At 45.2% G+C, this 25,844-nt stretch overlaps 1 protein-coding gene across 1 annotated transcript; it reads right to left on the reverse strand.

Moving 5' to 3' along the window:
• Window positions 1-14,877: 14,877 nt before the first annotated feature.
• On the reverse strand, window positions 14,878-25,086 carry MARCO (macrophage receptor with collagenous structure). Its single transcript, XM_036386872.1, has 15 exons — window positions 24,972-25,086; window positions 23,833-23,934; window positions 23,216-23,452; window positions 22,426-22,461; window positions 21,453-21,488; window positions 20,978-21,085; window positions 19,576-19,683; window positions 19,446-19,490; window positions 18,800-18,898; window positions 18,651-18,704; window positions 18,103-18,147; window positions 17,842-17,949; window positions 16,606-16,647; window positions 16,113-16,289; window positions 14,878-15,812 (listed from the first exon to the last, which is right to left on the reverse strand). The coding sequence occupies exons 1-15, from the start codon at window positions 25,084-25,086 to the stop codon at window positions 15,682-15,684; spliced, it is 1,443 nt and encodes a 480-aa protein (XP_036242765.1). The 3' UTR covers window positions 14,878-15,681.
• Window positions 25,087-25,844: the final 758 nt, after the last annotated feature.

The following is a 25,844-nucleotide window of genomic DNA, read 5'->3' on the forward strand; positions in this document are numbered from 1 at the left end:
TGCAAGAAATGTTTTTAATTTAATTGGAGAGTGGTTCTTAAAGACTTGGCTCTGGCCATGGTGGGTGCCTTTTGTCACAAAGCCAGACCTTGGTGATGCTGTTTACCTGTGAGGTTACGTGGGAGGGGGAAACCCGGTGTGCAGTGTGGGCAGCAATGCCTGTGTCCTTTGCAAATGCTTCTCATTAATTTACCAATGAATGAGAAAGTGGGGGGAGAATGGTCATTTTTCATGTCTTCCTGCTGCTTCAGTCAACTCTCCCTGTAAGAAAATCTCTTTCCTGGCAGCTTGTAGAAGTTCATAAAAAATAAGTGTCAGAAAAGCAAGTTTTATGGTGGGGGCTGCAGCTGCTCAGTCTTGGCAGGTGACCTCCAAGGGCTCAGCAGGACATTTGCCCCCTCAGCCCTGGGTGAGCACCCAGACAAGGCCAGGCTGCTGGAGTAATCAGCACAGATAATTAAAGAGGTGTCCAGGTCTCTTGGTGATTAAAGAGAATTTCTCTATTTGCCTGCCAGAGCATTGATTCCAAACCTTGGCCTCTCTCTGGACAAAAGGGTTAGCAGATCTATTGCTTTTTATGTGGTTTTTTAATATGGGTGGGGGGGATTGTGAACTGACCTGGCCTGCTCACTCTGCAATATCAGGGTACAAGAATCCTCTTTATTTCCTCTAGCAAACACTCATTGCAACTTTATCTTAGCATCTGCACAGCCAAAGCAGCTGGGGGCAGACAGATGAGTCCTGGCAGGGGAATGGGTCTCCTTGATGAGTGTAGCTGGGTGCTCCACTGAAAACTGGGACTGATTTGGCTGAGTGATGAGCCTTGGAGAGCTACAATTTATTCTTGTGTTGAGTATGACTGTACACCCACCCAGAGGAGAGGCTGGCTGTCCTATGCCCACGTGGGGGCTGAGGGAGACTCCTACAGGGACATGACTCATCACTCACAGAGCTTCCAAAATCTCTGTGTCAGTCAAGCAGTGGCTGCAGCCTGGTGCGCTGATCTGCCTGTAAAGGGATGAACCAATTTCAGCTTTCCTTTTGTTTTGGAGAGACCAGGCTTCAATTGCAAGGAAATAACTTTTCCCCATTAAACCACAGATCTAAATAATTTTCATCCTTCTATTTACATTTATATATTAGGAATAGTCTTCATCTCTCAGCTGATCACTAGACCAGCTGTCCCTGGTGCACAGTCACAAAACATGAACAAACCCTGAGCCCTTGGCAGAAAACAGGAGTGCTGAAACAGCCTGAGCCATGAAGCAATTCCTAAAGGCTGAGGCTGCCTCATTTATGGTCAACATTTAAGGGTAGGCTGCAGAACGTTTTGAAGAATGGTTTTCAGGATGCTTTCCTGGGGGCTCTGGAGCACAGAGAACAAAATGTGCTTCTGCAACGTGGCCCAGAGCGAGATCTCTGTCTACTGCATATTTCTTGGGCCAGGAGTGATTTCAGAGTCCTTTAATGCTTGTTCTAGTTCAGTGGTGAGGAGGTGGGAGGACAGGACACAGGCAAGAACAGGTTGGGTTATTGATCTGTGATGGACAAGATGTGATAGATCATTTTGATCTATCCTTAAAACCAACCCAACAATCAATGAAGCAAACAAAACCAAACATGCAAAATGGTGCCCATCAGCAGTGGCTAAACCAGCAGTCCCACTGCTCACGGTGTGCTGTACCAGTTTTGCATCAGAAAAAAAGTGATTGGTATATTTTTGTAGTTTTCAGAATGTTTGGTTTGATTAAAATCACAATGCAGTTGAGATTGTTTCACCCGTCCTATAACAGTCAGGTCAATCTTGAAGTGAACAGCAGGACTCCAGTGTCGCCGACATCTTTGATGAAAAATCCTTTCCTTAGGATTTTTCCTCCTGAGAAGCTGAGAGGCCTCAGGAACAAAATGTAAACATTGATTATCTGCTGCTGTGGAATGGAACAGGTGCATCTGTGATTGGCCCATGTTGGATGTTTGTAATTAATGGCCTATCACAGCCCAGGTGGCTCGGACAGAGAGTCGAGCCACAAACCTTTGTTATCATTCTTTCCTATTCTATTCTTAGCCAGCCTTCTGATGAAACCTTTTCTTCTATTCTTTTAGTATAGTTTTAATGTAATATATATAATAAAATAATAAATCAAGCCTTCTGAAACATGGAGTCAGATCCTTGTCTCTTCCCTCATCCAAGAACCCCTGTGAACACCGTCACACTCCAGAGTGCAAAGTCATCCCATTTTGAAAAGGGAGGTGAGAACAGAAAATTATCAGATTGATTCTTAAGAGCATTGAAATATTTTAATAGCTTAAATTTAAGCAAATACTTGCCTTAATATTTCTATAGTTGAAGGTATAAACCCCTATGTAACAAATCTTTCGAATTGCTAGGACAAAAAAACCCCACCACATTGCCCAAAAATTTATTTTTCCTGGAGCTGCCATTCCTGTCACCATTTTCCACCCTGCCAACATGAAAACAAGTATTCTCCCCTCTAGGCAAGGACAGTAAGATGCCTCAAAGGTTTTTATTAAAACTTTGAATCAAAGTAGTTTTCAAAGTTGCAGAGGGTCTTTATTTATGGAAAACTCAAGTCAAGAGAAAACTCAGGTTCTTGGAGGATGAGAAGAAATATGGCAATTTGGAAAAAGATCATTCAAGTTTCAAAAGTGGTCTCTTTTTAATAAACATCAGTTAAAGAGCCACCAAAAAAAAAAACCAAACAAACAAAAAAAAACCCAAAACCCAAAAAAACCCCAAAAAACAAAAGAAAACAAAACAAACCAGTACAAAGCAAGGGCTGTATTTCAAGGCCTGCCAAGACAGATACAGCTTCAAGGCGTTATCTTTGCTTCCTGAAGGGTTCTCCCACCTGCTCTGCTTTTTGCAGAAGCTGCTTCAATGGGCTTCAAAAAGACAGTTTGTGGAGGAAGATCAGGCTCAGGGCTTGTACTCCCACAATGGCTCCAGAATCACCTCCCTCCTTTAAATGGAGTCTCTTGGAACCTGGGAGATTCCACCTGTGGGTGAGTTTTGAGCCTCATGCTGGCGTTTTTGGGGAAAGATTCACAGGAAAACCAGTTTCCCCTCTTTCAGCGTCTATTAACTTCAGGAATCCAGGCTTCCTCCTGCCTCAGATGGGTGAATAGCTGGCTTTCATTTTGTTTGTATCTCATATTAACAAGTTAAATGTGCCATAAATGGGTGAGAAGTGATAAACCCAGCACTTTTAGAGGAGGAATTGGGACCATACTCCTGTGCCAAGAGGACCACTCCAGCAGTAAGGATATTTTAATTGTGTCACAGACATCCAGGGGCAATCACAAAGCTTGGGGCAGGTCTTCTCTCTTATTTGGGGTGAAATAGCCCAGCTGCTGTCTGTGGGATCAGCAGGGGCTCTTGGGGTGCTGAGATCACGTGAATACCCCACAGTGCATTGCAATCACTGCAATGGCACCAGGAGGATGCCGCTGCTAAATAAATACGACATATTTCAAAGACACAGAGGATTTGTGCCTTTATGCTGGGTATTTCTAACATGCCTGCAGTGAAATTGGTCATGGGTCCCAAGGCAAGGGGAGCATGTCACAAAGTCCCAGCCTTGTGGGCAGAGGATTTGGCCCTGAGTTTGGAGGCAGTGTCAAGGCTCATTAATGTCAGGGTGTCCTGGGGCACTCTCCCACTGAGGGCAGGAATACCTCCCAGAGCAGCACTGCTTACAGTCATCAGTGGAGGTGAAAGTCTTCTCTGTGTTAAGATGTCAGGCCAGAAGGAAACTCACATTTGGTCAAAGCTCAGCCAAAATATTCCTGGTACAGGTAAAACTTAAGTAAAAATAAATTTAGGCATTACCTGCTTAAAACTTGCACAAGGCAAAACCCGGTCAATATTAATCAATGGGTAGGTGTTAATTAGTGTCTTGTTTCCCAAGCCAAACACCATCAAGTTGGTAAACCACTTTTAACCTCACTTGCAGGTAAATGATGTTTGGTTGCCCTTTTACCCGCAGTGCTTTGGGTATAAATGAGCAGCAGCTCCCGGCAGACTCCAGCGAAAGGTTAGAGCCGCACACAGCATCCGGGATGAGCGCTCGGCAGCAAGGAACACTGCCTCTGATTAATTGGGACAAATCCTACTTTGATGGGAGCCCAAAAGGCACAGGGGCAAAAGCAGTTGTTAATCACAGTGTCTGCAGCCCAGTGTTGTGTGGTCCGGCGTGGGAAATATTGTTATGACATCAATATGCATCTCTGGGATGGATGAGGCAGAATCCGTGTGATGCTTAAAGATACCCAGGAGAAAGTGGGAGAGTAACAAGGGGCCAGACCCTCATTTAAAATCTTTTCAGGTTGTGGATTGTCAAAATATCTCGGTAGGATTTTGGCAGCTTTGTCACTTCCCCTCCCCTGGTGCTCAGCTGTTATTTAATTATTAACGTGCGTGGCTCGGGGTTGTCTTGGCAGGTGGAAGAAAAGTCTCTGTTAAAAGTGATGGGAGTAGACTTGAAAATCTCAGCCTCATGGTTGTTGTGTAGGACCTTTTGGAATAGTATGAGAAGATAAAATGTCATGAAAAGCCGGATCCAAAGTCTGTCAAAGTCAGTGAAGTATTTCCATCACTTTGGTTAACTCCAGGCTGATCCTCAAGAGTAGTGATGAAAGAGGGGAGTGGAGAGATGTGAGAGCAATCCCAGCTGGCCTCCACTCCTCTGGATCATGTTCATTGCCTAACACTAATTGCAGATTTGCCCCACTCTGGGGGACTCGCTGGCCGCTGTGTCTGCTTTAGCAATGCTACAGACCCTTCCCAAGGTACAGCCTCCAGCCAAAGGCTGCCCCTTGCCAGGGACTTCTCCTGCTGCAGTAATGCCTCTCAGGCTGTGATTTTAATGACGTTTTGATGCTAGCAGGAGCAGCAGTATATGGATTCACACCAGCCAAGGAGCGTGTCTTCCTTCACCGAGGGAATGGGAAAGACTTTTTTCAGCAGAAGATACATCTGCCTTCAGAAGTGCCAGCAAATTCTTATTAGTGGAGACAAGATCTGGGGAGAGGTTCCCTCCTTGGATGACATTTTGGCAGTTCTCGGAATATTTTCCCCTTCTGCAATGAGCATGGCATTGGAGATGTCTCGACCATCATCATTTCAAACAGGAATCTCTCTCATTGTGATTGGCGCACTTTAAAATCTTCTCATCTGTGAAACATTTTCCCCTCTAATTTTGGAAGCAAAACTGCTGAGGCAATTAAGTCCCCCCATTTATCTTTTCTTGGAGATTTCTGTTCTCTTTCTGTTTTATCTTAGTCTCAGCAGAAGGTGCCATATTCCAGCAAACAAGGCAGAAGGAGCTCGTTAGGTGTGTTTGAGCACCGGGCAATGTATTTGTTAGAAAAAGCAGTTTATGCTTCTAAGGATAACAGAGAGGCATCTGTGCATTCATTCAGCAGCAGCATAAGCATGCACCTCACGTGCAGTAATGGTGGCAATTGAGCAGTAAGGGAGGGATAGCAGACCCCAGGGGAAACTCCCCAAAATTTTACATTTATACCCTGCTATGAGTCTTTTCATTTGCCAGCCTTTTTTTCACACTGATGTGGCAAGGGTAAAAAAAAAATCTCCAGAAAACCAACTGAGGAGAACACTGCAAAATTTCCTGCTCTTCCTTTAATTTCAGAACAATATCCTCATTGTGTTTACATCTGTACTCAGTGAAATATATTGCCAGTTTTCCAGTATTCCCTTCCAGTCTGTTACTAATCCCCCTTATAGTGTTTTCCCAATGACAGATGGTTACCATTGACAAAGTTTCTAGAAATTAGCTGGGATACTCAGAAGTGCTTATTGGCAGGGTGGGTACAGGGACATTAGGATTAAATTGGTTTCAGTGTGGCACAAACACAGAGCTGGGTGAGCCGAACTCCTTTTTTTGGCCACTTCTGCCTGGGATAGATAAGGCTGCTTTCCTCACTGTTGGGACACCTCTAAATTACTGTGGATTGATTATATGCAAACTTGATAACATCTTTAACACTCACTTTCCCTAGAAATGGTAATATTTTTGCTTTTAGTTTTGGTAGGAAAACAGAAAAAAAATTGCATTTTGGCTCAATCTCAAGTTTTTGGGTTTTTTTTAAGCTTGTAAAAAGAGTCTCTTACTGCTCCAGTTCTCATATCTGCTGTGCCAAGATTTTTCAGACTTGATATTGTTGGAAAAGATACCAAATTTGTTTTTTTTTATATAACTTTGGTCAGGGGTTTTGTTTGCCTTTGCCCCAGGGCAAAAGGAATTTTAAGTTTCTTTTCAAAAGACTGTTTCATCACTCAAGGTTGATGAGCTTAACATCTCAACAGGCTGGGAGTAGCACAGAAGATACACAAAAGATAATGACCATCAGCTCCAAACATCACCCCTGGCATGGTCAGAGACACCTGGTCAGGGAAAAGAGAGATGAGAGAACCAAGAATGAGAACCTAATTAACATCTAAGGTCGATAACCAACAGGAAACCAAATACTAAGAACTGTGTAACTTGGGACCAATGAACATTGAACCAACAAGTTTCTCTGGGCTTTGACTCTATAAGTATCTGAAAAATCTGGTAAAATTTGTGTGTAATTTAATGATTTTCTCTGACAACCCAGGCTATGTGTGGGTGAAATGATTTCTGTTGCACATCCTGGACAGAATAAAGTAATGCCTTGATTCTCTAACACTGAAAATGTTGTTGGACAGTTTTTGTTTTTCCCATAGTTTCGGTGACATTATGAACTTTCTTTTGTCCTCAAATTTGACTTGATTGTGGTTACAAATACTTCTGAAGCCCAAACTCTAATTTCTAATCTCTAACTCCCTGAAAATATCACTGTTTTCATAATAATGTGGGATTTTGATGTTCTGTTGGAGGTTCCCTGCATCTCTGCTCTTTACTATGGGGACAGTTAGGACTTTCTTTTCCTCTGACCATTTTGAAAGCTGGATGTTCCTCTCATCTTTGAACTTCTCTACTTTCCATTCATGTACTGATCATATCACCTGCCAGGTAACTCCCTCAGCAGCCCTCAAAAGGCAGATGGGATGGCTCAGACCAGTATTTACATATTTGACTTATTCCAGTGTACCTAAAATGCTGCTGCCAGGACAAACTCTCTTCTGCTGCATCAAGAACACAAAGGAAGAAAAGTGCCTGAGCTCCTTTCAGCTATATCCACTTAATCTGTGCTTTTAATGGAGAAGAACTTAATATTCTTTGATTTGCACCTTTTTTTCCCTTGACAGCTTGCAATAACTTGGGTGGTCCTCTTTCAGACTGCTCATTCCTCCTGATTTTAGAGAGAATTGTAGTGCTCAAGCTTGCTGAAAATGACTCAGTAAGGGATTTTACATGTTCACCTCATTCAGGAAAAATAACTGTGGGTATAAACGGTTTTGACCTCACAGAGGTCAAACAGAGTTGAGTTTATTTACACCAGCTGAGCACCTGAATGAGCCTATCCAAACCTGACAGTGATCTCTTCCTTTCTCAGCTGTGATTAAAATATTTTCTGTCTTAACCAACCTTAAAGGCCTTAGAGGCCTGCTCTCTGCTCCATGCCTCAATGTGTCAACATTGCATTAGTTATTTGTCATGAAAGACAGACGAGTTTGGGTTTTTTTCAATTCAACAAGACTTTTGCTGATTAACAGTATCAATGTTTTCAGATACTGCCAGCTATCATGGTCTTGTTTGAAAAAGGTTGAGTATTTGGAAACTAAATGGCAGAAATATGAACAGAGCAGTACGTACAGGTCTGAAAACAGATTAAGAGTTAAAGCCTTTGAAACAGTACATGATTTTTCTTTCTTAATGTGAAAATAATGGCTATCATCTGGTTTGTAAATTCATATCAGATGAACATCTTGGAACAGTTAGAGCTAAAGAGCAGAAGATGTACAACTGAATAGAAGGGAAAAACTAAAACTACCCTCTAAAGATAAGGGAAGGGACTCACAAATACTTCATTAGATAGGCTGTGGTACTTGATGTTAGCTGGGGAGCAAGCCCTTCTACATTGGAGAAGGAATTTCTCCTCTCCAAATGGGGGCACTACAATGTAAGAAAGATATTAAACTGTTAGAGAGTATCCAAAGGAGGGCAGCAAGGACGGTGAAGGGCCTTGAGGGGAAGCCATTCAAGGAGCAGCTGAGGTCACTTGGTCTGTTCAGGCTGGAGAGGAGGAGGCTGAGGGGAGATCTCATCACGGTCTGCAAGAGAGCATTGTGAGGGAAAGAGGAGGGGCAGACTCTGCTTTGTGGTGACCAGTGACAGAACCTGAGGGAATGACATGAAACTGTGTCAGAGGGGCTTAGGTGGGATATTAGGAAAAGGCTCTTGTCCCAGAGGGTGCTTGGGTTCTGGAAGCACCAAGCCTGTCAGAGCTCAAGAAGCACTTGGATAATGCTCTCAGGCACATGATATGATCCTTGGGGTCGTCCTGTGCAGGGCCAGCAGCTGGACTTTGATGAGCCCTGTGGGTCTCTTCCAACTTCAGGGTATTCTATGATTCTATGAAATATGTCTCTTTAAAGTAATTTGGATGAAAGCTCTACACAGCTCACTTCTGTGCTTATACTTCAACAAAATTTTAGCTTTCTGACTTTGCATCTCTGTTGCCAGAACCCATTTCGTCACTTCGCATTAAGTGGAGGAATCAGGATCCTTGAGAGCTTAATGGCACAGAGAAGAAGGATGGCTTGGGACTACATCCATCATAACAGAGCAAGCAGCAATAATTAGGGTTAAACTGCAGAAGTGTCAAGGTGGGAGAAAGCTGGAAGCAGAGGCGTTGATGAAATGCTGTTGTCGGCAGTTTTATATTGCCTTTGTGGCATGTGATTGAAAATTACTGTGCTTTCTAATAATCAGTGCAGCTCGATTTAAAATGCCTTGTTTAAATAACCATTTTGGAAGGAGTCCCTACTGTTTTCTGCACTAGAAAACTTCAGGATTCCTAGCCTTAGGCATGCTTTTCCTGGCTGCCCAGGCATTTGAGGAAGGACGCACTATTCCTGCCAGGTCTCTCACCTTCATCCCAGGCTACTGGGCAGCACACACAACCCACCATCAAGCCCAAGAGTACACTCACCAGGAGCTAAGCAGTGTTTTAGAGAGCTGGGCAAAATAAAAAAAAAAAATCAAACAAAATAGGGCTGAATTATCAGCAGTAACAAATCCATGTATTTCCCCAGTTATCAACAGAGCGATGTTGATTTAGACCAGCTGCAGATGTGACCTGGGTCACAACTCTCTGCTTCATCTCCCGTGCTGGGTGATGCTTGGAGGCCTTTTGCTGAAGTCTCATGGCTCAGGACCCCTCACTGAGCTGGGCCCCACATGTTTACTGAGGACTGTACATTTTACCCTCACATGCTCAGTGTGCTGAGCCTGTCCCAAGGGATCACGTCTCCCCCAGCAGGTCACAGCTGACATGCTGGCCAGTAATGGGAAGTGGCACTGTGCATCGGGAGCAACAAAAGGAAAATGTTGAGAAAGTGACTTTTTTCACATTTCCCAGTCTGTGATGTGTAAAGTCAGAGTGTGCCAGAGTGTGTCCAGAAAAGAGCTTCTTCTGCCCTCTTCATGCCAGCTTGCACTGGGGGAATCAAAAAGGCTTCTAAAGCAAATAAACTGGGAGCAGGGGACTTCCCCACCCTTAATCTTACTGTTTAGAAGTAAAAACAAAGGAGAAGCAAAGGGTGTTCTTCCTTCTCTCATCTACCCCTCAACCACAGCCAGATCCATTTATAGTCTTGTGCAGCTCTTTCAGTCTGGTTGAAATAAGTGGATTTTCAGAGACAGGGTATTTCCCTTCCCTGCAGCATTGCTGTAGGAGTCTGTCCCTGCTTGTTACTGGAGAAATTTTATAGCCCTGCAAGTTGAGTCAACAGTCTTTACCCAAGTGTGGAAAAAAACACCCTTGTTCTTTTAGCCCTGGGATCCTCATCTCTCAGCCCTGGGTAATTTGGGTTAGTTGTTACTCATGCAAACAGTGCCACTTTAGTTTAGTTTGATCTCATTTCCACCCAGAAAAGAGTTTGAGGGCCTCAGAAGTGTGCTGAGAGCCTTCTACTCCCAACGAGCTCCTTCTATCACTACTCTGTAAAGTCAAACATCTCCTTTAAAATCAGAGCAAAAACAGAGTCCCAGTGTTCCTGTGAGCCACAGTTATTATGGCAAAAGCCTTCCAGAAATACCCTTTCAGATGCTGAGCAGAAGTAAAACTATCAAGGTCACCTCTGGCTTGATCTTGGCGTGTGCTGCACATTCCTCATTTCTCTAAACTCTGGCAAGGGCATTAGCATCCCTTTAGGGATATGCTCTTGCTTGGAACAGTAAGCAGCTCTTCCAAAACCTGGTTGTGGGCTTGTCCCTGCCAGGTGAAGTTAATTGTGCTAAGGAAAACTTATTTTATCTCTTAAGCCTTGTGTGAGCAGCCTTGAGGCAACAGCACTCGGTGGCTCCAGGACCTCAGGTGGCTCCTGGTGTCCCAGCACAGGTCAGGAGTGGAGTCACTGGGAGAGAGATGGCACATTAATTAATTAATAAGGCAAGGATGTGGTGCTTTATTAAGGAATACAATGCTTTCTCTGCTTTCAGAAAACTTTCAACCAAGGTAAGGCACCTTCCTAGAAAACAAGCTGTATTTTCCAAATGATGTAGAAATCCCTGGGGGAGTTTTTCTGCCCTGCACCGTGCAGAAGATCAGGTGGGATTATTACAGTGATCCTGCTGGCCTCAACATCTGTGAAAGTTTGCTGCAGCTCCTTTGAATAGTTACTCTGCTTAGTAGGAGGTGACTTATTTTTTTTTCCTGTTGGCATGTTATCAGAGGAGATCACACTAATTGTGTATTTATCTAGAATTATAGTTATGAATCTGCTGTAATAAGGCAGTAATTCACATCTTGAGTGATTTATGACCTGAGCCTGCAAGCCCTCTGAATCCTTTGACTCCACTGGGATTTCCTAAGGCAAGGTCATTGCAGAATTGTTCTTTTTGCTGCTGATACCCTGATGGTGTAGAACCAGCACCTTCACAGCACCACTTATTTGTTAGGATTTATACAAAACAGGCAGACCCAGAATAAATGCAATTTGTATACTATTTTCTTATTCATCTCATTTAACAGCTCCCAAAGTCCTCTCCTGCCTTCCTCTGCTGGGGTACTTAGGTGATTTGGGAGGAGATTTAGAAGGCAATTCTTCTTCACTCTGGAACTTCTGCAGTTAAAATTCATTTAGCTCCAACAAAGGAGAGCAAAAAGGAGTGTTTATAGTCCCTGTGAAGTAATTTTAACCTAGGATTCAAAAGACAAAGACTGTTGTTGAATAGCAATGTTTATTTAGCATTTTAGCATTTAAATCTTTCTCTGTTTGGATGTGTCTTTCCTTTTGAACTGGAAGCATAAGTTTCACTGTTTGCCTGCAAAACTCTTTTTTTTTCATCTCACACTGAATCCCCAGAAAATCCTCAAATATTCTTGTAAATCTCAAAGATACTAAGGAGTTAGCCCCCCTTCCTCCCCATTTAGACCTTTGAAGGCTGGTGTGACTAGAATGATTTTGGAGTTATAGTTCAGAGTCGGAATAAAAAATGAAGGGAAGCATTTTGCAATACCGTAGCTTGTACAATAACTAATTACTTATAGATTTTAGGTCACATTTGAAAAAGACAAATACTGAAATAAATGGATAATCACTTGGAGCTACCATTAACAGTTTGTTTAAGCACTTTGGGTTAAAATCAGCTCCGTGTCACAGCAGAGCATCTGCCTGCATCAGTGCACGGTTGTGCCAGTGCCTGTGAGAGCCAAACTGGCTCCTCTGCAGGATCAGAAACACTTGGAGCTCGGGCTTGTGCACTGCACTGGGGGCTTGGTTGGGCCTTTGCTGGACCATGCTGGTGGGAAGAGTTAACCAAGAAAAACCTGACCAGTTCTGACACCAAGTGAGACAGAAAAAAGTCTTAGGGTTTTGAGGCCAGATGCTGCCCTCCACTGTGATGTTCAACAGAAGAAATGAGGAAATGTGCTGGCAGATTTGTGGTGATGTGATCTAAAACATCAGAAGACTTCAGAAGAGAGGGATGAAAATGCAATTAGTGACCTATATATGATGGGATGAGTTTAAACTTTAGATGTAGCCTACATGTGTATTAAAATTGTTGCCTGTCATATGAATGTAATGCAGAAAACTAATTCTTTTATTGCATATTTTAATACAATGTCTTAAACACATTAAATTGCCTTTTTTACCTCTGCAGCTGGAATCATCAATAGTTTTGCTAAGGAGGTGTGTTGTGATGCATTCAGCATAAACTTCAGGCTTTGGAACCCTGGAGAACTGGCTTTTAGCTGGTACACAATTTGCTTTTAGCTGGTATACAATTTGCTTCTCAGCTTCTCTCCCTTCCCGTGGGGCTTGAGATGGGAAACCTCACTTCAGTTGCTTCCCTGTGAATTTTGGGAAATCCTTCCAGCCACACACATATCCCACAATGTCTGGCTGTTCCCCATCCTTTCAGAGATGACAGAAGGCTCAGTTTTCTCCCCAAAAGGAGAAAACTCTCAGCTTGGCACCAGATAGCCTCTCTGAAATGTTCATCTTCTTAGAAAGGTAGTGTCAGATACATTGGAAATGCTGGTTTAGGGCTCCAGAAAAGATTTGTGTCCTCAAGGGTCTTTGCTAACTTACTTCATAAATACATGTGGGCCAGCAAGATGGGACAAAACTACCCAAAAGACCCCAATTCATCCCAAACATCTTCATATCACGAGGAACAGTCAGGAATGGGGATGGGAGCATCTGGAAATAACATCATTCCTAAGGGAAAGTGTTCCATTTTAATTAATTGTATCCCTTTTATCCATGACAGTGTAATTGCATTTTGCTTAACTAAGTCTTTTTAATTGGTGCTGGGCATGAATGATAAGCAAAGCTGTGCCACTCCTTGTTAGCTGTCACAGGCAGCTCTTTCAGAGCATGGCAGGATGGTTGGAGGGCTTTGAAGCTGGGGTGGAACAGCTGGATCTGGACATTTGGGAGGGACAGGGTGTGGCCCCACAAACCAACCTAAAAACCTCAGGGCTGCCCCTGTCTGTAGATGCAAAAGGATTTTTTGTTGCTCACCAACCACCCCATGGTGACTTGTGACACTCTTCCTGCTCCAGTGGACCTTCTCTTAGGCTGGAGAAATGAACATGTGGGGCATGAGTGCCCTCCAAACCTGCTGCACAGGGATCCCAGTGCTGAGCTTCAGGCTCCAAATGCCACTGCTGGCACTTGTGTCCTGCCCCCACAGGGGTGAGGCTGGGGATGAGCTGTGCAGCTGTCCCTCCTCTGTCCCTCCAAGGGGACACTACTGGCAAAATCTGAGGGTTTGCCTTAAAAACTGTATTTCTAGCTATTAAGGAGTGGGGAGCAAGACCTGTACAAGTGTCACAGCTGCCCAGCAGTCTCTGACAAACCATCAGGTACAAGGGGCTGCATCACAGAGACCTAAACTCACCTGCTCTTATTTTGCAAAATCCCTTTCTTGGATGACTGGTTGGCCCCTGCTGCAGTTACTGAGGACTGAAACCACCACAGCCTGCCTCATTCCCTCAAACCAAGCACCCCACCCTCAGGTTTTGTCTCACTGTGTGTGCTGTCAGCTGTTCCACAGGATAAAACATTTTAGTCCTTTCCTATGACACAGGAGGACATCACAGGCACCCTCTGGATGCATCTCCAGGCCTTTGTGGCCACCACTGCCTTCCCACTCCTGGGATCAGAACATGGAATGTTCTGACTTGGAAAAGACCTTAAAGATCATCCAATTTCAAATCCCTGGGCAGGGACAACTTTTACTAGACCTTGAACTAGGATGCTCAAAGCCCCATCCAATATGGCCTTGAACACTTCCAGGTATGGGGCATCCACGGCTGTTGTGGGCAGCCTGTGCCAGTGCCTCACCGCCCTCACTATAAAGAAGTATATACATAAAGTAAAGAAATATCTATTTTATATATAGATATATATAATATATTATATATAAAAATATAAAAATATAGATATAATATATATTATATCTAATATATATATAAGTGTATATATAAATATATATATATATATATAAAGTAAAGAAATATATATATTCTATATATGTATAGTAAAGAATTTTCCCCTGACAGATTGTCTACACCTAATCTCTTTTAGTTTAAGGCTATTCCCCCTTGTCCTATCACTACATGCCCTTGACAGAAATCCGTCTCCAGCTTTCCTGCAGGTACTTGGAAGGCGCTCTCAGAGCTCTTCTCCGGACTGAACAGCCCCCACTCTCTCGGCCTGTCTTGCTGGGAGAGGTGCTCCAGCCCTCTGAGCATCTTCGCAGCCCCTCTGGCTCTCTCCGGCAGGTCGATGTCGCTCCTGTGCCGGGGTCTCGGGGGAGCGGAGCAGAGAGGGATGCGCGGGATCCCGGCTGTGCGCGGGGGAAGGCGGCGGGGGCGCGGGGCAGGGGCAGCCTCGGGGCCGATGATGCCGGGGCTCCTCTCCGCAGCGGCCCTTGAGCTCCCCTTAGTGCCGGCAAGGAGCATTTGAGAGCGGCGGCTCCGCGGCGGGGACCGGCCGGGTGCCCGCAGGTGCCACCGCATCCCGCCGGGGCGCGTCCGGCGCTTGTCCTTGCAGGGACACCTTTATTCATCCAAATCGCATCAATCGCGTGGGATCCAGGAAAGGCCAGCTCAATATTTTCTCCCTAATATCTACAGGTGTGTGTGTGTGTAATTTTATTTCTTTATCTAGTCAAGCATTTATTTATTTATCCATTTATTTATCTATTTTTATTTCTATTTAACACTGATTGATAGCTTATTCATGCTTTGCTGTATTTTTTATTTGTCATCATTTCGCTTTACTGGAACATCTAATTTCTAAAGGCAAGAAAAGCTTAGCTTTATACACCAGACAAATAAGGGGTATTGCTACTGGAGACAGGTTAGGAAATGCTGACAGAGAAGGCAAAGGACTTAGCTAAGGTCAAAAACAAGTGCTGTGCTAAACCAGGGTAGTGTGGCACCTAGATCCCAGGCACTTATTTTTGCACTTTAATGTGTGACCAGCATAGTTTCTAAACAACATTTATATTTGCATGCCAGAGAGATCATCTGAGGATTTCTGAGCATCTGCTGTCTTGGGTGTATGCACTTCTCTGGGGGTTTTAAGCTTAGATTCACAACTAGTATTCACAACTGTAGCATGATGAAGATGGACTATCCAGCTCAGCTGCAGTAAGGGCAGGTTTCTGCACACTGATCCTCTTCTCTTCCTGCACTAAGCTAACGTGGACCACCCCTCCCCTCCTCTGTGGACTTGAGGTCACACACGTGTGACCTCCTGCAAATGGGCTGATGCCAGGTAGCTGGAAAAGCTGTGAGCTGGCTCACATGCCTGAGCTCCAATTGTTTTGTGACAGCTGGGATGTTTCAGGTTACCTGTGGGTCTTGCAACTGTTATTGATTTGTGAAAAATTCAGCTTTCTTTGTCAATATTTCTATGACCTGCTAAAGAGGCACAGTAGCACAGCCTGATGAAACTGGGTTTGCATCATGAAGAGGAGCTTCATGGAGAGCAGAGGCAGCAGCAGCTCCCAGGACAGACTCGGTGTCCCATCAAGCACACTCCACCCCAACATCCTCATTGTGGCTGCAGTTATTTTCACCCCAGCCACGCTTGCTACAGTCCGTAATTGACATTTCACTCCCTGTGCAACTCACATCATCAAGCCAAATTTGTCCGGTACCTTTGGAAGATTAAACAAACAAACAAACAAACAAAAAACCGTTGGATGGGATGGGAGAGAGAGGAATATGCCTTTTTTCCTTAAGAGAGCCCTGTGGACAGTCGGTGTGTGTTGGGTTGTGTGGTTGGTTTGTTGGAAATGAAGCATTTGGGCACAGTTCAAGCAGCCCTTGACATGCGGCTCATCCCAAGAGGAACAAGGAGATCTCTGGCTGCTGGGGCAGGTGGCCTTGCTGTGGTGCTTTCTGTGTGTGTGTAAGCCCCATGCCAGGCCTGGGGGGGTGGGCTGCTGTGGACTCACCTGCTGGGGCTATGAAGAAGGTGACGGCCCGGCTGAACCCCAGCATGCGGCAGACGACGCCGGCCTCGCGCGTGGACCAGCCGTCGTCACAGATGGTCCCCCAGGACCCTCTGTAGAAGATTTCCACACGGCCCCTCCTGTCTCCTCCCACGATTCGTACATAGTTACCAGGGCCAACTGAGAATTCAGAGGAGAAAATACCTCTGTGGGTCATGCAGGCATAAGGAAAAAGGCGCTGACAGACAGAAGCAGTGACCACCAAACCAGAGGGATGTTCCCATCCCCAGGGTGGGGCCAGAGGTTTCTGGTGGCCCAAATCCAAACAATTTAAGAGCCTTCCTGCATTTGGAGACACCAGGCTGCAGCTCAGAGCACAGACTCCTTGGCTCTGTTAGCTGCAGGTTAACCAGCATGAGCAGAGGGGTATTTTGGCCCTGATCTCAGGTAGCTCTGATACCAGATGGCAAGTGAGAGAAGAAGTAAAATCCAGTACCTTCTCCTTTTTCACCTTTGCTCCCTTTCAGTCCTGAGGAACCTGTTTCAAATTAGAAAAGCAAACATTTGACAGTTGCTTGTGGAAAAATCTGGTTATTATCTAGTTCTAAATACTTGTGTGAGTTAGAGATGTCCAGACTCCTCCCCTTGTAGAAAATGAACACCCTGAAGTGACCAAGGGTGTGTAAAAGAAACATGGCAGGAAAAGTAGGATAACATACTGCAAAATATTCCCAATGTGCAACCCAAGAAAAGGGCCACTTTCAAAATCCCATATATTGATTCACTAGTGGGAAATGTATCTCATTCCCACTGTTACCTGTAAAATGACATCTCTGATAGACTTTGGCATCTCCAGAAGCAGGCATGGTATCTCCAAAAGTACTTGCAGGAAGACCTGCATCCTGGGATTTGATCTCCAGGGAGAGCAGAAAGGTGCTCACAGCAGTCCTCCACATTTCTGTGGAGCATCTTGGTCTTGAGGGTAGGGGTGTTTGAAATAACCCATTGAGCTCTTTCCCCAAAGCTACCTCCAGAAAGCACTCATTGCTGTCTCCTTCTGGGGACCAGGAGATGACATGCACCCACAGCACGGAGCCAGCCCAGTTACACTTCTTCCATCTTCCAGATGCAAAGCTCCAGAGGAGAAGTGCATGGAGGAGCCCCACACAGAACCTAGTTTATTTTATTTCTGAGGATTCTGTATGAACAATTAAAAGACAAAAGTATCTGGAGCACTGTTTGCTTCCTATGGGCTCTTGTAACAACCGTTTGTTTTTGTCTTTTTTTTTTTACTACAAATCCTATGTTTTTTTTAAACATTCTGTGATTGGAAGGGAGGGGGGTTAAGGATGGAGAGTAGCTGTGGTGCTGGCCCTTTTGAACAACTTTTGTGTCCTACAGTTAGCAAGGTGTAGTTAAATAGCCTCACTGTTAGGTATTTCCAATAGCCTCACTATTGCATGTTCCTGAGTGTTTACATGGGATTTATCCCAGGCACAGGGTGTCTCTGATGTCTCTGAACAAAGCAAAGAGGAACGTGGGTTGTTCCAGCTTTCTGTGAAATCAGGGATTTGAGAAAAATCTAATGCCTCTGTGTACTTGCATGTCTTTTGACACACCTCCCAGGGTGTACAGCTGACACCCTGCACATTCCTTTGCTAGGAAGGCTGATCTACAGTCCCAAACCCAAATGTGCCACCAGCTCCACAGACCCTGTGGCACGGAGCCTTACCAGTATATCCAATCTCTCCCTTGGCTCCTTTTAGTCCTGGCTCTCCTTTCAGACCCTTAGGGCCGTAATCCCCCTTGGCTCCTTTTTGACCAGCTGGGCCTGGGGTGCCTGGGTGGAAAGCAAAAAGTCATTGCCTTTGTCCCTTCCCAGGGAAAAGACATGGCAAACATTTCACATTGATGCAGAACAGTGGAATGTGGCACCTAAAGTTCCTTGCATCGTCATCTTTGTATCAGAATAAATCATGCTGTAAGAGTTTACCTGCTGGGCCCTGGTCTCCCTTTGCTCCCTTTTGCCCTTGAGGTCCTAGGAGAATAACAAACAAACAAACAAACAAACAAACAAACATTTATGAACTGATGCTTATACATTTATAAAAGCTTACGCAAAGCAGTATTTACAAGTTATTTTAAATCATCAAGTTTTGGTGTCTACACTATAAGCATCTATTTCTGAATCAGGTGTCTTATTTCACATCCTAATCAGTGCAGGCCACGTCAAACAAGAAAACACAGGGATGGAGAAACATCTTCTCCTGAAGTTCATCTTAAACTGCTTCCTTGTGCATTTTCCATTTATACAAAAATTCAGGCACCATCACCCCTCACACATATTACAGATGGCAGAACCAACCCTCTGGTGAGCAGTCAGCCCCAGCAGCCTGGCAGAGCCCCAGGAGTGCCATGGCATCCTGGGATGCACTGGGGGTCCAAGAAAAAAACTCAAGAGCTCTGCTCTTGGTGGTGTAGTTCCCTTTGTGGTGTCTGCATGTGTGTTTTTGACCCAAAACCTGTTTTATTCTCCTTTACCTGCTATTCCTTGTTCTCCCTTTGCACCTTTGAGTCCAGCAATGCCTTGTGCTCCTAAAATAAAAAAGAAATCAGTAAGAGTGAACCCATCACACAAAGTGAGGCCAGAGTAGGAGGGCAATGAGTTGTAGGTTTGAGCAGGGCTGTACCTGGGCTACCTTTGGGGCCCTGGTCACCCTTTTCCCCTTTCTGACCAGGTCTGCCTTCAGGGCCAGGACTTCCAGGAGGTCCAAGTTGTCCAGTTGCACCTTGAGGTTGAGTGAAAGCAGCACAAAATGAAATGTCACACAACACATGAAGGAGATCAAAAGACAGACAGCTCAATCACCAGCCCTTGCACACTGAGCTGAGCCTGGGAAGGCAAAACAAGCACTGGCTGTCTCCAAATTGCAATCCTGGCAGTGCTAATCTTAGCAATGCAGTCAGGGGTGATCTGGAATGAAAGGCTGCATGGAACCAAGTCCTGGCTGACTGCCAGCCTTGAAATGCAGAAGTTCTTCCCAAAAGAACAGCCAAGTTCTGCCCTTATGTGTGCACAGGTGCCAGGAAGGAGGCCACGGCCCTTCTTTCCCTCTCAGTCTCCTGCACAGTGAGCGGGGCCCACAAGAGACAGCCAAGGCTGCTGGATGAGTTTGGATGACATTGAAACATTGGCACAGTTTCTTCATCTAATCATCATCTTCTCTTACCCATGCTGGGATCTAGACCAGCTGCAGCTTTCCTTGTCATGAAACACCACATTAAAGAGATCAGAATTATGCCTCCACAAGAAATGGCACCTTCTGCACAGCTTACCTGCCTCTCCTTTCTGCCCAGGCGGTCCAGGCTTCCCGGGGCTCCCTGCAATGACATCCTGGCATCAGTGCAGAGCAGCCCCTCCGTGGGGCAGCCCTGCACCCTGTCCCACTGTGCCCTCTGCACTTACCCTGGTCACCTGGCACTCCTGGGAATCCCTGCTCACCCTTAGGACCCATGATTCCCGGGAGCCCGTAGTGCCCCTTCTCGCCCTTGTCACCTTTCTGTCCTTGGGGACCTATCAAACAGCACAGCACATACATGTAAATTCAAAAAAAACCCAGATTTGTTGTCTCTGCAGCCTATGGAGCACCTCTGTCTGGCCTCACCAGCAGCAGGGTTTGGCCTCACACCTGCATTTGCCATTCAGTGACACTGTCACCATAAAGCTGGGGGAGGACAGAGCTGGCCTGTCTGATCCACCTCTGGCTCTGTCAGCCTCCCTGGCCAGATGTTTGCCTGGCCTGCTGTTAAAGGCTTGCAGAGGTGCCATGACAACTCTCCAGTCTATTCCCCAAACTATCACTCCTACTGGAATGTTTTCTGCTCTAGTTAAATATCCCTTACTGCATCTGAATGCTTCCCCTCTGCCAGACACAGTGGAGATACAGGGCAACACATTCCACTCTTGTTCTTCCAGAGAGTTCTGTCATCTCCCCTTAACCTTGTCTTCTCTGAACAAGTGATCAGCATACTCCAAAAGAGCTGAATTACTTGAAAGTGCCTCATTTGAAGACTTCTCCTTCATTTTTCTGCTCTAGAATTATCCCAAAGTCCTTGCCTTTTGGTATTCCTCCTACAATCACTCTTCTCTCCTGGAGCATCCTGTGCTAATGAGAGCATTGGGGCATTCAGGAGCTGATGGAAGATCTGAGGAAGCTCTTATCAACCTGTCCAGCTGTCCTCCCTGCTCTGCACCACACACATCACCTGCTTTCTTTTCCTCTCCTGCTTTCAGCCCATGTGAGACCCCTGAGGAACAGTCATCCATAATTCATGCTACATGGTACAAACATGTGGCATAGCTCTTCTCCTTCAGGTGTACAAAGCCAGGCTTGTGTAAGATGCTCATAAAGCTCTCAGAAAGGGGTTCCACTAAAATGAGGATTAACATCCACATGCCTGTGCATATAAATTACATTGTATTATTTCATACCATAGAAATCCTACTGCAAACATCACTGCTTTAATCTAGGATAGGCTGATAATTGAATATCTGTGGCTTTCATTAGACAAAGGTCACTCTGTAAAGAGACTCTCGTGGTGCAGAATCAACATTTTACGTGGCCTCTTCCCCCAGCCCTCCTTTGGGAGATTTGCTGAAGCATGACATGAAATTAAACCCCTTCAGATCAGGTCAAGTGTCCTGTTTATCCAGCTCCCCCACTGACCGGCAAACCACGCTCAGGACTGCTTGGGTTTTTTATGAATACTGACCAATGAAAACTTCTCCTGGTGTTTTATGTAGAATGAGTTTAATAAGAAATATGTGTGAGAATATTAAAAATATTAAGATAGTGAAGAAGTCTTACCTGCAATCCCCATCTCTCCTTTTTCTCCTTTCGCTCCTGGATAACCACTTGGGCCAGCAGGACCAGCAGCTCCCTTGCTCCCCTTTTCCCCCTGGGGTCCATCTGTGCCTGCAGGGACAACACCATTCTTCTGATGCTTCCTGGGGTGCCATTGTAGTCAGGGCAGCAGCAGGACACCCACCACAGCTGTGAGCCTGAGCCAAACTCCATTCTCTGTGCACTTGAGGGTGGTGCTGGTGACAGTGGGAAATTGGCCCACAGTGACTGTTGCACGCTGACTTTTAAAATAAGATTTTTTTTTCCAGCTAAGTTTTGCTTTTGCTCACATTAGCTTTACATAGGCTTATTTCCTTCAGTTCCAATGACATTCTTACTCACTTACACCTTGGCTGAGGACGAGATTGCTCATAAAATCATCCATAAAGCCACTTTATGTTCATCTACAGAAGTAATTCAGGTGACAAAAAAGCCTTACCTCGGTCTCCCTTTGTCCCTGGTGGTCCCCGTAACCCTGGGATATAAAATACATATATCAGCTGACACACATCATCTATTCATAGTAATGGCTAAGAAGGAGAGACAAATTTTTTAATCATCCTTTGCTCACACGATTTCAGTCACCAGTGAGACCAATCTTCAGCTGGCAGGGACCAGAACAACCACTTGAGTAAAGTCCTTGGAGCTCAGCTGAGTGCTCAGCTGGGCAGGGGCCAGCTTGTCTTCCTGCCAAGCCCAGCTCATGGGGACCATTGGGGAGATCTTTCATGAAAATGCACTGAACAATTGGGCTCTGATGTGTAATAACACTGCTTGGCAGGAGGTGCTCTTTCAACGTCCTAAGTGCAGCCAGGAACATATGAAAACACAATTTTTAATTTTTTTTTTTCCCTTCAGAAAATCTCGTCAGTGTAGCCAAGAAGTAGGGATGGATGAGTTACAGACCCGACCTAACAAGGGTTGTATCTTAGATCATCATCACAGGATCATGGAAACTGTTGCCTGGCCCAACCCCTGCTCCAAGTGCAGCCAGCATGAGATCAGGACCTGCTGCATCCTCACAGTCTGGAGATATTTACCTCCTCTGGCAGGAGTAGTCCTACCCAAACCCCCAGGCACCCAGGGCAGCAGCTTGTGCGTGGCTGTGGAGGGCAGAACTTGCTCCCAGCTCATTCCTGAGTCTGTGCCAATGCTTTTCTAGGGACAGGGTGGGCATCGACCTCTGTGGGAGCACCTGGGCTAGCCAAGGCTCCTGGAGGATCAGTGAAAAGCCTCCACACAGGCTTTACACCTGCTTTTTACAGCAGGTCTCCTCATGACCACTGGCTGTCTGCACACTGGGTAGGGCCTGGGTCTGGAGACTGAAATCCCAAATCCTCACTTCAGCTCTCTTAGATGAAATAAATAAGAAGAGGAACAGAGGAGAAGTTGTGACTCGGTTACCGACATACCTGGTACTCCAGGATCTCCTTTGCGTCCAGGAGGCCCTGAAATAAATATTTAATGGATATTTTTCAGTAGTCAGCAGTCAGTGAGGAGCACAGCAGTATGGGATTGAGGTGTGGGCTGGAGACACAACCCTTCTGGAGGGCATCTAGAATCCAAATCTACAAGTCACAGGAGGGAAGAGGAGCCCAGAGCTGCATTTGCAGCTGCAGGGGGACCTGGGGGCTTGCACAGGGCAATGCTCCAGCTCCTATAGGTGCTCCCTTGTGATGGTGTTCACAGGGGTTTTAGGATGAGCGAAGAGACGAGGATCTGACTCCATGTTTCAGAAGGCTTGATTTATTATTTTATGATATATATTATATTAAAACTATACTAAAAGAATAGAACAAAGGATTTCATCAGAAGGCAAGCTAAGAATAGCATAAGAAAGAATGATAACAAAGGCTTGTGGCCCAGGACTCTCTGTCTGAGCCAGCTCACTGGGATTGGCCATTAATTAGAAACAACTGCATGAGACCAATCACAGATCCACCTGTTGCATTCCACAGCAGCAGATAATTATTGTTTATAATTTGTTCCTGAGGCCTCTCAGCTTCTCAAGAAGAAAAATCCTAAAAAACAGATTTTTCATAAAAGATGTCTGTGACACTCCCTTGTCTGGAGTTGACTCCCATCGTGGGCATGGGGACATAACTAACTGACAGGGAGATTGAATCTTGCCCTAGTTATTGGATCATCTAAACTGGGTTTTCAGCCCCACTAATGCTGCAGAGCCAGCATGGAGAGCCATACCTGCAACCAGGGTGATGTTGCTCATCCTCATCATCAGGTTTGCATTGTTGCTTTTAATTATGGTGATTTCCTCTTCTAAGCTTCTCCTCCAGTTTTCTTCTTGTCCCATGAGAAAGTCCTTCCAAGTGGAGCTTCTCGACAAGGCCAGATGGTTGGCAGAGTAGTGCTGCAGAATCTCTTCTGTATAGGAGGCATTTTGCTCCTGAAGTTCCAGTATCTCTCTCTGCATCTTAAACACTGAGGAAACAAAAAGCCCATGCAGTGAATATTCGCTGCCCGCTCTGGCTGGGAAATGGGTGTTTGGCAGAGCAGCTCCCCAGCACCTGGGGGGGACACGGGGAGATAAAGACCACCCCTGTTTGACCCGGGGAGGTGCTTTTCATGTGCCAGTCCCTGCTGCAGCCAGGAGTGCAGCTGGGAGCGCTTTTGCAAATGCAAAGCACACACACACAGGGTGGGGGAATCGCTCCTGCAGCCGCTGCTTTGCCCGGCGGTGCTGGAGGAGCCTCTCGCTCCCTCGGAGGTGTCAGACCTGTGTGCTCATCCCCACTTGCCCCCAGGCTCACCCAGCAGAGCTCTGCTTTGATGCCCAGCCCATGGGGAGGCTGTGGTGTTACCTTTGTACATCAGCAGCCCCTGGCCGGCCGTCAGCAGCAGCAGGTAGATGCTCAGGGCAGTCCGAGTGCAGCATGTGGATGCCTTTTTCTGGCTCCGAGGCTCTAGAAACCAAGAGAGGAAGGGTAGACACTCTCCCACATTTCTGCCCTACAAGCTCTGCGTGCTTGCAGCCTCTCCAGGCCTGGCCACAGTGCTTTCCAGAGGTGTGGAGCACCTTGGTCCCTCTGTGGGAGCAAGGCAGGCTGCCTTCCTCTGCCCCAGGCTTTGCACTGCAATCTGCTGTGCCATCTTTTCCTTTGCTAATTTAACCAGCTCAGCTCCATCAAGACTAAATCCAGCCTATATCTGTGTCAGTGTGGTGATTTCCCTCTTTCTGCACCAATAAACTCCCTGTTTCCAGTTTCCATCATTTTACTTGTCCCAGGCTGCCTTTCAGAGGGCTGCTCAAAGCAATCCCTTCTCCATCCAGAGCACTGCATACGTGTGATTCCAACAGTGATGCATGTATACATCAAAACAAATGAAAAATCAATAATAAACTGAACTGCAGAACAAATTGAAACAAGTCATAAGATGTAAAATCAATCATTACCAGCAAGTGTAAAGGAAATAAATGGCTTTGTTGAATTTTGGCCTTCAGGGAGAAAAAAAGTATTTCAGAAGCATTGGTAACTACGTCAGACATTCAGTAAGTTACCCTCAATTGAGGTCTTTATTTTTTTTCAAAGTAATGTAATCAGGAGTTTAAAGTCTTGATATTAAAAGAGTACAATATTTTAATTGGTTTTATAATAGAATGGCTTACTCAGCAATGAAGCTTTTATATTCAGCCAAAAATTCATAAACTTACATTTTTATATTGAGTCTGGTGATTTTAGTATCTTAACTATTACACATGAAAGTCTTACTCAAGCAAATTAGACATTTTCTAAGACAGGAAAATAACTGATTTTTTTCTGATGCTCAGCATCAGTTTTTGGCTAGAAAGGATAGCTTGACATACTTCTACCTTTAAATGGCTGTTAATTTACTAGCAAAATCACTGCAAAAAGCATTTAATATGCAATATTTCATTTTTATGTGTTGTTTTAGACCAGATAAAATCCATATAAATCCATTGAACAAAAAGAAATCTTACCACTTATCTGAAAGGTTGTGATAGCAGGTGAGGCAAACCCCATCTTTTCTGAAATACTGCAAGAGTTCATATCACTCGAATTTCTGTCTTCCCCGTATTTGTCTGTAATTTTCATGACAAATTTCTTGTGGCTATCCTAAAGCCATGGACAATAAAGAACTGGAGGTACTTCTTCTCTGCCTCCTGATTTGATATGCTTTCTGATTTGTATTTCCTATCTGCTCAGCTTTTATAGACTGCTGAGAACTCTGATGTGGTAATTTGAACAGTTCCTCAAAAAATCCCACAGCTGAGATGCTGAGCTGCTCTCGTGTGCTCAGTTGGAGTCCAGGGAGCCTTGGGAAGGATCCTGAAAGATCTTCAACCTGGAGCTATTCAGCATCTCTGCATTGTGGCAGAGCTAGGCATGAGATGGACATTTTGTTTCTAACACAAGTAATCCTGCTCAGGTAGCCAAGAAGATTCCATGTTCAATGGTAGCTTGGCCATCACTCTCCTGGGAGGGGAGGCTGAGGACTTTGTCACAGTGAAACTCACAGTAATGTGCACCACGGTGACACCTCAGTGGCTGTGTGAGACTCAAGTGCAAGGAGGGAAAGGACCAGGAGGAGTTGTAAAGACAAGTGAGTGATGGTGGGATGAGGGGTGCTGAAACCCAAAGGGGTTTGGGATGATATGGAGAAGAGGCACTTGCAGCCTCCTTGAAAAGGTCTCTCCAGTTCCTGCTTCCTCCCTGATGAGTTTTTCACACCCACCGACACAATTCCTACTTCTTCACCATTTCTTTGCCCTCATCCTGCCAAACTCCCCCTGGCATTTGGCATTCTGATGTCTCCATTTGTGCTGGGTTTGACTTTTGCAAAGCAAAGTGAC

This window comes from Molothrus ater, chromosome 7 (genome assembly GCF_012460135.2).
Source record: "Molothrus ater isolate BHLD 08-10-18 breed brown headed cowbird chromosome 7, BPBGC_Mater_1.1, whole genome shotgun sequence".
In the NCBI taxonomy this organism is placed as follows: domain Eukaryota; kingdom Metazoa; phylum Chordata; class Aves; order Passeriformes; family Icteridae; genus Molothrus; species Molothrus ater.